General features: G+C 41.0%; 1 protein-coding gene and 1 long non-coding RNA gene across 2 annotated transcripts in view; one reads left to right on the top strand and one right to left on the bottom strand.

The window, feature by feature from the left end:
• The window catches only part of LOC114610066, a 10729-nt gene extending 9984 nt beyond the window's left edge, over positions 1 to 745 (top strand). Inside the window, exon 2 of the long non-coding RNA XR_003709629.1 lies at positions 187 to 745. This is a non-coding gene — a long non-coding RNA (uncharacterized LOC114610066). The remainder of the gene's footprint in view (positions 1 to 186) is intronic.
• The window catches only part of LOC114609994 (C-type lectin domain family 2 member G-like), a 50137-nt gene extending 41847 nt beyond the window's left edge, over positions 1 to 8290 (bottom strand). The window contains exons 1-4 of the mRNA XM_028754437.1: positions 8190 to 8290; positions 7162 to 7340; positions 6478 to 6584; positions 5344 to 5482 (exon numbers count right to left, since the gene is read on the bottom strand). Coding sequence (XP_028610270.1) covers positions 5344 to 5482; positions 6478 to 6584; positions 7162 to 7340; positions 8190 to 8235 — 471 coding nt within the window. The 5' untranslated portion in view covers positions 8236 to 8290. The remainder of the gene's footprint in view (positions 1 to 5343; positions 5483 to 6477; positions 6585 to 7161; positions 7341 to 8189) is intronic.
• Between the last annotated feature and the right edge of the window lie 3323 nt (positions 8291 to 11613).

Below are 11613 nucleotides of genomic sequence, written 5' to 3'. Positions count from 1 at the left end.
TGTGTGTGTGTGTGTGTGTGTGTGTGTGTGTGTGTGTGTGTGTGTGTGTAAGAGAAGTCATGCATCCTTGAGCAAGAGGCCTTACAGGATTATCTGGGGTTTATTTGTTTTGTTTTGTTTTTAGTTTTATAGGTCTCTTAGACACTGTAGTTAAAACTTAATACATATTTTTTTCCATCACAATAGCACTCCATCACAGTGTGCACAACAGAGTAACTGACATAACACAGGACTCCAAGCACCTTCACATCTACAGAGACCTGTCCAGACCGGCTAACCGGCAGGAGGTTCTTCTCTGTGAGACAACGGTGACACTCCTCTCTGCCTTTCTAATTCGTTTCAAATACATTAAATATATACCTGTTTCTCCCTCTTGTAGGTGGTTTGTAGTAGTGACCTCTGTCTTCACTAATCTCATGGAAGACTTTATCCTGTGAGCCTCTCATCCCTGAGCTGAGTGAGTCTCAACTACAAATGAAACCAGACAGGAAGTTTTGTGTAACTCTGGGCAGTTCCGAACAAGTTCATTGGTAACAAGTCAAACTTGTTCATTTTGTGGCTTGTTTATTCTTACTTTTCAGCAGAACACCCACTCACACAGCACTTGAAGGTTTTTGGGGAGAGGTTGTTTATTTGTTTTGTTATTGCTGTTTTGTTTGTTTTGTTTTGAGAAACAGGATCACAAGATAGGAGAGGGGATTGAGACACTGAATGTAGTATACAGTAAATAAAATAATCAGAACTGCTAAACGCTGTATTATTTGACAAAGCAAACAGCTTTTCATTTAAAAGCAAGTGTTTATTTATTTATTTTGGAAATAGGACCTCACTGTGTAGCTGTGGCTGGCCTCAGACTCACTTGATAAGTAAATCTCTAAAGGATATAGCACTCACTTCACAATGGGTGATCAGCATTTATTGCCTAGGCAGAGCGAAAATGGTTAGAACTGTTTACACTAATTTGAAACAGGAGATTCTTGGTATACACATTACAATGCAGTGTCCAGATTGCAACAAGGTGTGAGGGCAGAGAAATCACCATTTGAATAACCCCAGGATAAACTTTACACAGCTTATAAAACATGGCTACACAAACTGTCTTGGAGCCAACTGTTCCTCTCTACTCCCTTCTCTATAGTGGGCCTCCTGAGGGTGAATGAATGGAGGACATGACTGCTCAGGACATGGTGTAGGGGAGGTTTCTACTGTAGCTGTGAGGGAAAGTACAGCCAGAGGCATCTGGAAGGAAGATGAGCAGGAAGAGAAAGTAGACTGAACCAGGCCAGGAGAGGAGGAATGGGGAGAAAGCAGGAGAGAAGCAGAGAAAAAAGATGTGCATTCGGAAGATTTAAAGTAGAAATGACTGGTTGTTTTTTATATAAATTTGTAGATTTGTGATTATTTTAAGATTTTTAATGAGATTACATTTTAAGACAAGTAATAAAATAATTGATCCTTTTTTGTAACCACAAATTGCTGCCTGCCAGTAAGAGAAACTGGCTAAGAAAATTATCTTGCTTATTTATACTTTGCTGATCTATAACGAGTTGCTTAGTTACAAATCTGTGTGGATTGTTAGGAATAATTTGCTTTACAATTGTATTTCACCCATAGTATGTAAACTATTTGGACATGTAAGGGTATTAAGAAACATGTAATCGTTCACTTAAAAATATAATGTAATCACATAGTGGTTTTTATACTGCTTGAAATATTTTCCTGGGATATGCAAGATGTGGGAGAAAATATAAAATTATTGGAGCTTTGCTCCATCCCCAAATGTGTATATATGAATATATGTAAATTTGTTGGATCTGGTTCAAGCTTGCTTCATCTACCAAGTGTGTATGTGTGCCTGCTTTACATAGTCACTGACTACACATGTTCTCCTTGGACACTTGAACACACAGTCTGAGCTGGACTTCTCTATCTGACACCAAGAACAGGAACCCAAGGAGATAGGTTTAATAAAGGAGAAAAGGAGATTGTTACTTTAAAAAGAGAGAGAAGTGATTTCAGATGTCGGTAGGAGTCTCACGCCAGGGTGTCTTGGACCCCTAGACTGTTGAGTCAGGTTAGGAAGAGTGAGAAATTCTTATTGTGTGATTGTGTGAGCATGTGACTGTGTGGTTGTGTGCTGCCTTTTCTCTCGGTGTGATTGTGTGAGCATGTGACTGTGTGGTTGTGTGCTGCCTTTTCTCTCGGTGTGATTGTGTGAGCATGTGACTGTGTGGTTGTGTGCTGCCTTTTCTCTCAGTGTGAGGCAACATGAACCTAAGGAGAGAAAAATGTTTATTTACATTATTCAGCATGTGCTTAAGAAAAGAGGAATTATGGTAAATACTGGTCAGGTTACAGATTTCCTCCATTTTGTGCAGACAGTCACCTCTGGTACCCAGAGATGGGATTAGATGTAGAAGCATGGGACAGAGTAGAAAAAGGTTTTTACAACTGGCATACTAAGAATGGAGGTAGACATGGCTCTGGTGCATTTTCTATTTGGAGCATAATTAGGCCCTAGCAAATGACAAGGAGCCCATGTCTACTCCAGAGCCTTCTGCTCACCTCCTCATGAGAGAACTCCCTCATTGTCACCTTTCTAAATAATCTAAAAATAATGTTTTTCCTTGGATAAACTCTCCTAGGGAAGATAGCTCAGGGGAAGAAAACAGAGGAGTTAGAGGGTGATAAATTAACTCAAGATGAAATTGACCTTAAAGAGGAAGTAGCAAGATTCAATGGCCCTGACTGGCCTCCCCTGCTGTGCCTGGTCATAAGCCATCTCCCAGGGCCTCCTGAAAAATGTAAAAAACTACTAAAGGGGTCTGTGGGATTTACTGCTGACATGTGTAAAACTCAACAGCAGGGTGAATCTGATGTTGGGTTGTATTCTCATTGTCATGAGAAATTGATTATTTAAAGTCTCAAAAACTATATTAACTAGATTATAAGATTGTAGATTTTCATGTGGCTTTCTGCACAACTCTGCTTTGGATTAGTCCCCAGCACTCCTCCACTTTCTCAGCTAAAGCAAAGTGTGGTTTTTATACTAAAAACCTGTCAAAGTTATTTAGCAAAGTTCGTTCATTCCTATCCTGCCTTGGTCAATAATTTTTGCTACTGACATTAAATTATGGTGTGCTCTATTCAGATATGACCAGTCTATTTAGACCACAATCTTGTCAGAAGATAATAATTAATATATGTAGGGGTGATATTTAGAAAATGGCGCCTTGTCCGGCTTGTTCCCAGGCAGCCACCATGTTCCTGCTGCTCCTCGGCTCTGACCAGGGCTCCAGCTAGCTAGATGCACAGGCCCTGGCACCCAGAAGACACCAATGTGGGGGGTGGCTCTGCCAATCCACCTCACTGCATCCATAAAGCTCAGCTGAACCTCAGACAATATCTGCCATCCTTGCAGTACCCAATAGAAATCAGACTCTTAAAGCTTAATGATTATCTAAAGGATTTATATATTTAGAAATGCTCAATCAACAAGATGCTCACACAATTAGAGTTATTACTAATTATCTAACCTTTATAAAGAAGTTGCTACCCAGGACAGCTTTTGATCCATCCCTGGTTCTTCACAGCTGATAGCCTCCTTCTTCTCCTCCCCTTCCTCTTTTTATCCCCTCCCCTTCCTCTCTTTCTCTCCCAGCTCCACCTCCTCTTCTACTGCCTAATCACCGAACTCTATTGAGATTACCAAGATTGCAGAGGAGGAGGCTAGGGTAATTGCCCAGGTAGCAGTTAAGTCTCTGTCATTGTATTGATACAGAGGCCATTTGCTTATACATTCTGTTCAAATTTATCCTCAGATCTCTGATTGTGTTTATGGTTAACTATAGCTTTGTCAGTTTAATGCATTTAATATATGAAAATTGGACCTTTCTTTGTTAAACTTCCTTAGTCTCCCAGTAAGAAAGGCAGACTCATAGACAAGTTTGCTCTGCTGACAGCCCTCATATTACCAAGACAAACAGATTTCAATTTAACCTTTTACTGTTCCTTTGTTAAAAAAAAAAAAAAAGAAACTTGTTTTGCAATGACTAAGAAAAAAAGTTTGAGGTTTATACAAGAGATAAGGGTCTTAAAAGATAAATATAATATTAAGACTCCCAAAAGTCAAAGATGTAACATGTCAATCAGTGCAACTCTGATAATCCAGTAATTTAACTCTGGTAACACAGTGACTGGCACAGCAGTCTCCACTGGAAAGGATGAAAGTCATGAAACCAGCATGGCTGTTTGACACAGTTCCAGGGAAGCTGAGCAGGTTGCTGCAATCTCAGTCCTTCTGTCTTTCACTCTTAAGTTTTACTCTCTTCATATTGCATTCCTGGGGACTTCCTGCACTACGGTTCACTTTATGTCTTTCCTGAGACAATTATGTCTGACTCTTTTTAGGAAAGTCCTAAGCTTACTATCTCTTCTGTTTTTAAATAAATAACTTTATCCGACCCTATTTGGACGTCGTCCTTATGCCCTAGAGATTGTGATAAACAGGCAATAAGCTTTGAATTTAACAGTGAGATCATGACTCCAGTGTTGTGAGGAGAATGAGCTGCCACTGCTGACGCCTGCATACTGAACTGCTGATTTACTGACAACAGAGATGAGATTTGCTCCAAAGAACAATTTCTAAAGAGGTCCACCATCCCTGCATCCTAATAACCAATAGAAACCTGATGCCTCAGGGAAGGGGAATGACCAAAGTAGGGTGGTATGGGGGTGAGTGAGGGGATGGGGAGGTGGGAGTAAGGGAACACCCCCTCAGAAGCAATGGGAAGGGGTATGGGGAGAAGAACTCTGGGAGTTGATACCAGGAGGGGGCAGTATTTCGAATGTAAATTAATAAATAATTAAGAAAAAAGAAAAAAAAGTAGAGGTTACTAATACTGATGTGATTTAGTTTATGTTTAAGATCTGAATAGCAGCTCACACCTGAATACCTATTTAACTTAAAACCATCTTTTGTTAATTTTTTATTCTTTATTTCATTTATTTGTATTTCAAATGTTACCCACCTTCCCAGATTCCCTTCCAAAAACACCCTATCCCACCTCCCGTCCCCTCCCCCCTGCTTCTATGAGGGTGCTCACCCACCCACCCACCCATCCATCCATCTACTCCCACCTCACTACCCCTATTCCAGTGCATCAAGCCTTCACAGGAACAAAGACCTTCCCTCCCATTGATGCCAGGTAAGACCATTCTCTGCTCTGCTACATAAGTAGCTGGAGCCATGAGTCCATCTATGTGTTACTCTTCAGTGGTGGTTTAATCCCTGGGAGCTCTCAAGGTTCTGGTTGGTTGATATTGTTCTTCCTATGGGGTTGCAAACTGCTTCAGCTCCTTACACTGTAAGGTATAGCTGCTGGACTTGCTACAAATCCAATGCCTGTTTATGTCATCCCTGCTACTGATGAGCCCGCTGTCACCCAGGAGGACAAATATTTCAACTCCTTGGATGGGAATCCTAAAGAGAAAAAAAAAAGATTTCAGCAGAGTCTGCCATGACATTCACTCCTCCAATCATAACTCACTCGTCTTCTCTGCTTACTTATGATCTAAATCAGAAGCAGAGTTTACTGGAATCCCAGGCACTAGTTTTGTACCTGGGGGCTAATACATCCTCAGGGTTCAACTTGATCACTACACCTCTGACATACCCATGTTGAACCCTGTAATGTGTGTACAACGCTGGCTGCCATGTTCAAATGAACTGCAGCAGTGGGGAGCCTCACAAGGGTGGTTATCAATGCTCTCGTGACGTATTTCACACATGTATAAAAGTGGGAGGAAATGCAGCACTTAGTAAATTGCTGAAAGGTCTTTAACTATGGAGGTGACTGGTTCTGTGTTTTATCGTTCCACTGAAATGGGACTGTTCAAAATGGCTGTGTTGACACTCAAGAGCTGACCCCTGTGACCACTGACGGCAAGACTTTAGGGGAGACTTTCACTTTGCCTGGAGTCTCTACTTCTGTGACCGGGTACAACCATGCAAACAGAGAACTGATCATTCTCAGGCTGGCAGTTTTCAACTGGCTTCCTAGGGTTTTAGAGCTCTTGATGGCCAACAGCAGGGCTGTGGACATCACACAAGGGCAGTTATCGTCAAGGAAAGATTTTCAAGTGCTGATAGCAGACAACATCTACCCCAGATACCACCATCATGCTGAATATTTGGAATGAAATAACACTATGTTAATGCTTCAAGATGATATATAATAAATGGAGAGTATCCAATTGATTTAAATTTGTCAGGATGTGAAGTTTGTTGGGGATAGGCTGTTGCATGTAAGCATATACTCTACCTCTGAGCCACACCTCCAGCACAAGGGTTCATTTTTTTCTTTCTTCCCAATATATTTGGCTTCACATGAAACAGTCTTTCAACCCTCACAACCACAACACACATACATCACAACACATGAACACAATAGAAGGAAAGACATTCTGAAAACATACATGTTGTTATACTCAGTGTTGTCTGTCCACTTCCAAGGGTGCTCTGACGACTCTCTGTGCAGGCCGATCCAGTGGTCAAAAATCCCTTTGTATCTCCTTAGGAAATTCTGTCATAAAACACAAAAAGGCAAGAATATATGTGTCTCTTTTTTCAGAGGATCCTGGAGTCTCTCCACTCCGAAGCTTCCTCTAAAGATAACAGGAGGGTAGAACTAAGGCTCACAGACTTTGGAGGTGTATTACCCCCAGTTCTCAGTGGATCCACTTGACATCTGTAATTCTAAAGGACCTCATTTGAATCAACGTACCAAATGTAACAACACATTCCTCTGCAGCCAGGATAGTTATGGGTTAACCTCCCACTGCAGCTATTAACAGTTGTCACCTTCTGTCTAAAACATGTGCCATCTTACAGGAATAAGCTCATGACCACCAGGTATCTCAGTAAAATGGCATATCTGACCTTCCAGCTGACTATGAGCACTAAATGAGAGAATACTTCTTGAAAGTCACAGAGCTCTAGTCATAAGCCAAACATGAGCAAATTGCACACACTCACACATTCCCATGTCTCCATGTGCTTGGGATGGGATCCTTCCTCATGCTTCATCTGTAACTCTCTATCTAAGGCAATACAATATTCAACAGAACAAACAGACAAACCAATCCCTGCCCATTTCTTACCAGCTCCTCCAGGCTGTCAATTAGAGCTAGTTGGGCCTCTTGTGCCATGCAGAAGGCCTGGCTGGATGTCCAGTTACTTGAGTATTCAGAAAAGTAAAAACATTTATTTCCAAATGCAATCCAGTTTCTCGGGCAAGCAGCATAGGTATTTTTGATTGAGTTCTGTTCTGTCTTTCTTACTAAAATGTAGACAATACAATGAATTATAATACCCTCCTGAACTCAGCTGTGAGGTGTGAATCTGATTGTAGCTTTCCTAACTGATCTGTAGGAATCATTGCCTGAGCATGATGGGCCTGTGTCCCATTCTCTCTCAGGTGCTCACTGACAGTAGGGCTCCCAGGAAGTGCATTTCTATACTAGCACCACATTCTGTGCTTTGGATGACTGTTTACTACAATAGAAATGCTGGAGCAGCAAGCACTCTGTATGGACAACTGTTGACAGCCAGCCTGATAATTGAGATAGCAGTGAGAACTTTTGAATAGGTAGTATATACAGTGTGGACACATTGCACTAAAGGATGATTCACATACTTAAGAGGACAGTGCAAGATTTTATTGCACTATTCTGGACAGTGTGGTACTAAAATCCTATAAAATTATTACTTCGGCAACTTTCCATTTAGTACTTTCAAAATGCAGTTGAGCCTGGTAACTAAACCTATGCGTCATGGGGGGAGGCACTGTATCTCCCTGGCCTCGCCTTTGAAGTTCCTACTTTCAGATTTCCTCTCATTATTTTCTGCATTGAACAGTTCCCCAAGGGGGCCTATGTCCCCTGCATCTCTGGTCTAGAGTTTGCTGAATGTCATTTTCCCAGGGATGCTGAGCCCGGCCTCTTTGCACACCACAGCCTGTGTGTTCCTTCACTGCATCTTCTGGAACCTAAGTTCTGAGACAACAGGAACTTCCTGTGGGTTTTCTCTAGAGCCCTTCCCACAATGCCTGGGTCACAGTGGTCAGTAGTATAACTGACAAAGTGAATGTGGGCAGAATGTTGCAGAATTTGGAGAATGAGTCACTTACCTGACAAAGCAACAGAAAGAGCAACTACAGCTGCAGTGAGGACCATGATCACTCCATAGCAGCAGTAAAGCCTAACACGAGACTCAGGGGAGACAATTCTGAGACATTTTCTTTGGAGCATTTCACCTGTAAATTATGAATATAAGAATGCCAATTTTAAGAATTTCTTAAGGAAAATAAAATAAATTCACCACAAAACCTACTTTACAATTGCCTATATGTTCCTGAAAGGCTTTTGCCAACCCTTTCAGAGAAGTTCCTCATCTACAAAGGATGTCCATGGTAGAAAGAAGTCTAGAGAGGATGGAAACTGAGCTTTTGCCAGGGACTCTTCTGGTCACTGAACTCTGGGGTGAATAATGAAAGTGCAAAATTAGAGGGAATGGAGATCCCAGTAAATTGCAAACAACAAAAATCTGGATTTGGCTCCATGAAAAGTATCCAAGTTAGAAGGAGCTATGGAAACATTAGGGACAAACAATGTAGTTAGAAATATTAACAAAATAAGAAAAGAGGAAAAACTAAAAATACCTCAATAAACAGCAAAATTATGTGAAAAACAGAAGTAAAGTGAATGGAACGTCATTAACACTACAAAAATTATCCATTAAAAACAAAACAGTAAGTCCAGCAGCAGTCTGCTTCATTCTCCAATGGTACAATTATGAATGTTTTCCCAGCAATCAGGAGCAAGAGTCGGATGTCTGCTCATTGCTCCAGGTAGACTTTTCCCAGGAAGTCCTTGCCAGGACAAAGGAATAGGGTCAGGTGTCTGGAGAACAGCTTAGCTGTTAAGATCACTTGCAGCTCTTCCAGAGAGCCCAGAGTTAAGTCCTAGGACCCACAAGATAGCTTACAACAATACACGGTTCCAGTTCTGAGGGGTCCATCGCCCTCTTCTGACTTCTATAGGCACCAGGCATTCATGTGATGCACAAACATGCAGGCAAGCAGCCATGTACATAAAATGAGTTTCTTGAAGAACAAAAGAAGGTATAAACTTCTCAGAAACAGGTGAAAGTGTTTATTTTCACAGATAACATGATTTTATCTTCATAAAAATTCTATTCGAGGCCAGCCTGGTCTACAGAGTGAGTTCCAGGACAGCCAGGGCTACACAGAGAAACCCTGTCTCAGAAAAAAAAAAAAAATCTAACAATTCTTCAAAAGACTACTGGATGTAAAAATTGAGTTTACAAAGATGCAGGATGGAGCATCAACATGGTAAAACCAGTTATATTATCCTTTCAAGTGATAATTAATATCTTAGACAGTGCTCTTTACAGTAATGCTAAAAAACATAAAATTACAAATCTAAAACTAGGATGTTCATAATCAGCATAACAAAAAGCCTACATGCAAAGTTATAAAGAAATAAAGACAGGAAAGTTGGCTCAGTGGTTAAGAGCACTTCCTGGTCTTGCAGAGAACATGGGTTCATTTCTAGCACTGATATAAAAACTCACAAACTTCTGTAATTTCAGATTCAGGAAATCTGACAACTTTCCTGACCTTGGTAAGCACTAAGAATGCACATGATCCATAGATATCTATGCAGGCCAAACACTCATACATGCTAAATTTTGAGAATTAAAAAAAAGAAAAAGAAGAAATCAAGGCAACTCTAAACACATAATAAACCTGAACACCCTATATGGCTCATATGTCAACAATTCCTGAACAAGTGTATATGTGCAACATATTCCTGAGGGGTGGTTGCCTTCAGAAAAAAAATCATAGCACCAAGTTATATGAGAAGTACTATGAAAATTAAAAAGAAAACAGAATGGTTAAAAATGATTCTGAGAATTCTTTGTTTAGCTCTGTACCCCATTTTTAATAGGGTTATTTGGTTCTCTGGAGTCTAACTTCTTGTGTTCTTTGTATATATTGGATATTTGCCCTCTATTGGATGTAGGATTGGTAAAGATCTTTTTCCAATCTGTTGGTTGCCATTTTGTCCTATTGACAGTGTCTTTTGCCTTCAGAAGCTTTACAATTTTATGAGGTCTCCACTTGCTGACAGGAGCCTGATATAGCTGTTTTCTGAGAGGCTCTTCCAGAGCCTGACAAATGCAGAGGCAGATGCTCTCAGCCAACCATTGGACTGAACATGGGGTCCTCAATGGAGGAGTTAGCCAAAGGATTGAAGGAGCTGAAAGAAAAACAACAATATCAACCATCCAGACTCCACAGAGCCCTCAGGGACTAAACCAGCAACCAAAGAGTACACATGGAGGGACCCATGGCTCCAGCAGCACATGTAGCTGGCCTTGTCAGGCATCAATGGGAAGAGAGGCCCTTGGTTCTGTGTAGGCTCAATGCCCAAGTGTAGGGGAATGCAAGGGTGGGGAGGCAGAAGTGGGTGGGGGAGCACCCTCATACAAGAAAGGGGAGGGGGAATGGGATAGGGGGTTTCCAGAGAGAAGGGAAACTGGGAAAGGGGATAAAATTTGAAATGTACATAAATAAAATATCCAATAAAAAATTATTCTGAAACAGAAAAGGTCAAAATCAGAGCGATCTCAAGCCTAATCTAATGCCTCATGTCTTCATGGGAACAGGAATGAAAGCCTGGTGCTATCAACAGAGTAGACACTAAAAAAACACAGCAGAAAACAGGACTCTAGAATGACTTTAAATACAGGCGGTCAACAGGTACTTAACAGCGATGAACAGTTTTTAGATAGGAAAAGAGTGGCATTGCTCCACTATGTACTGCTGAAACAGACAACTGTCTGTCTGCTTAAAAAAAAAAATACTCAAACTACTACAGTCTGTTTGTAGATGTATAGACTCAGGCACAAAGCTTAATATTGTAGTCATTGGATCTTTAGAAAAGTAAGGGAGAATGTTTGTGAACTTGTCAGACAAAAATCATCTTAGATTTAAGAGCAAAATCATTCTCCACGACCAGGATGTTATACATTGATGTTGCTGTTGACGTAGGTCTAACACCTTTTTAAGGTTAAATTGTACAGCTACTACAAAGCTGTCTGTAAGTATAAAATATGATATGCTCCCATCCTACCCACATATCCCCATGCTGCAAAGGACAGCCTATACTCAAGTTGCAAGAAATCTTTATGTGAATATTTGCAGCACCTTTCAGGATCCCTGTGAAAATGACACATTTGAGACTATTCAAATATCCCCAGGCTGATAACAAGGTAAACCTTCTCTCAACACAAGAAACAGCTCAGACCACATGCCTGTGCGTGCCCTGTCTTGTGCCACTTTAACAAGCCAAATGTCCCAAAGGCTGCTTACCCAAAAAGTCCCTAAACTCAGCCTGCCAGCAAGCTTATGCAAACATGAGCTCAGAGAACTACAGGGAGTAGTCCCTTGAGAAGAGACTCCCAATTGCAGTACTCACTTCCTCCTCTCACTTCTGTAGAAGTTTCCTGCCAGATTTTCATGTCCT

The sequence above is a fragment of the Grammomys surdaster genome, unplaced genomic scaffold, assembly GCF_004785775.1.
Source record: "Grammomys surdaster isolate TR1022 unplaced genomic scaffold, NIH_TR_1.0 126013, whole genome shotgun sequence".
NCBI classification, from domain to species: Eukaryota; Metazoa; Chordata; class Mammalia; order Rodentia; family Muridae; genus Grammomys; species Grammomys surdaster.
The sequence above is the reverse complement of the archived record's forward strand: the minus strand, read 5'-3'. Positions and strand labels throughout refer to the sequence as shown.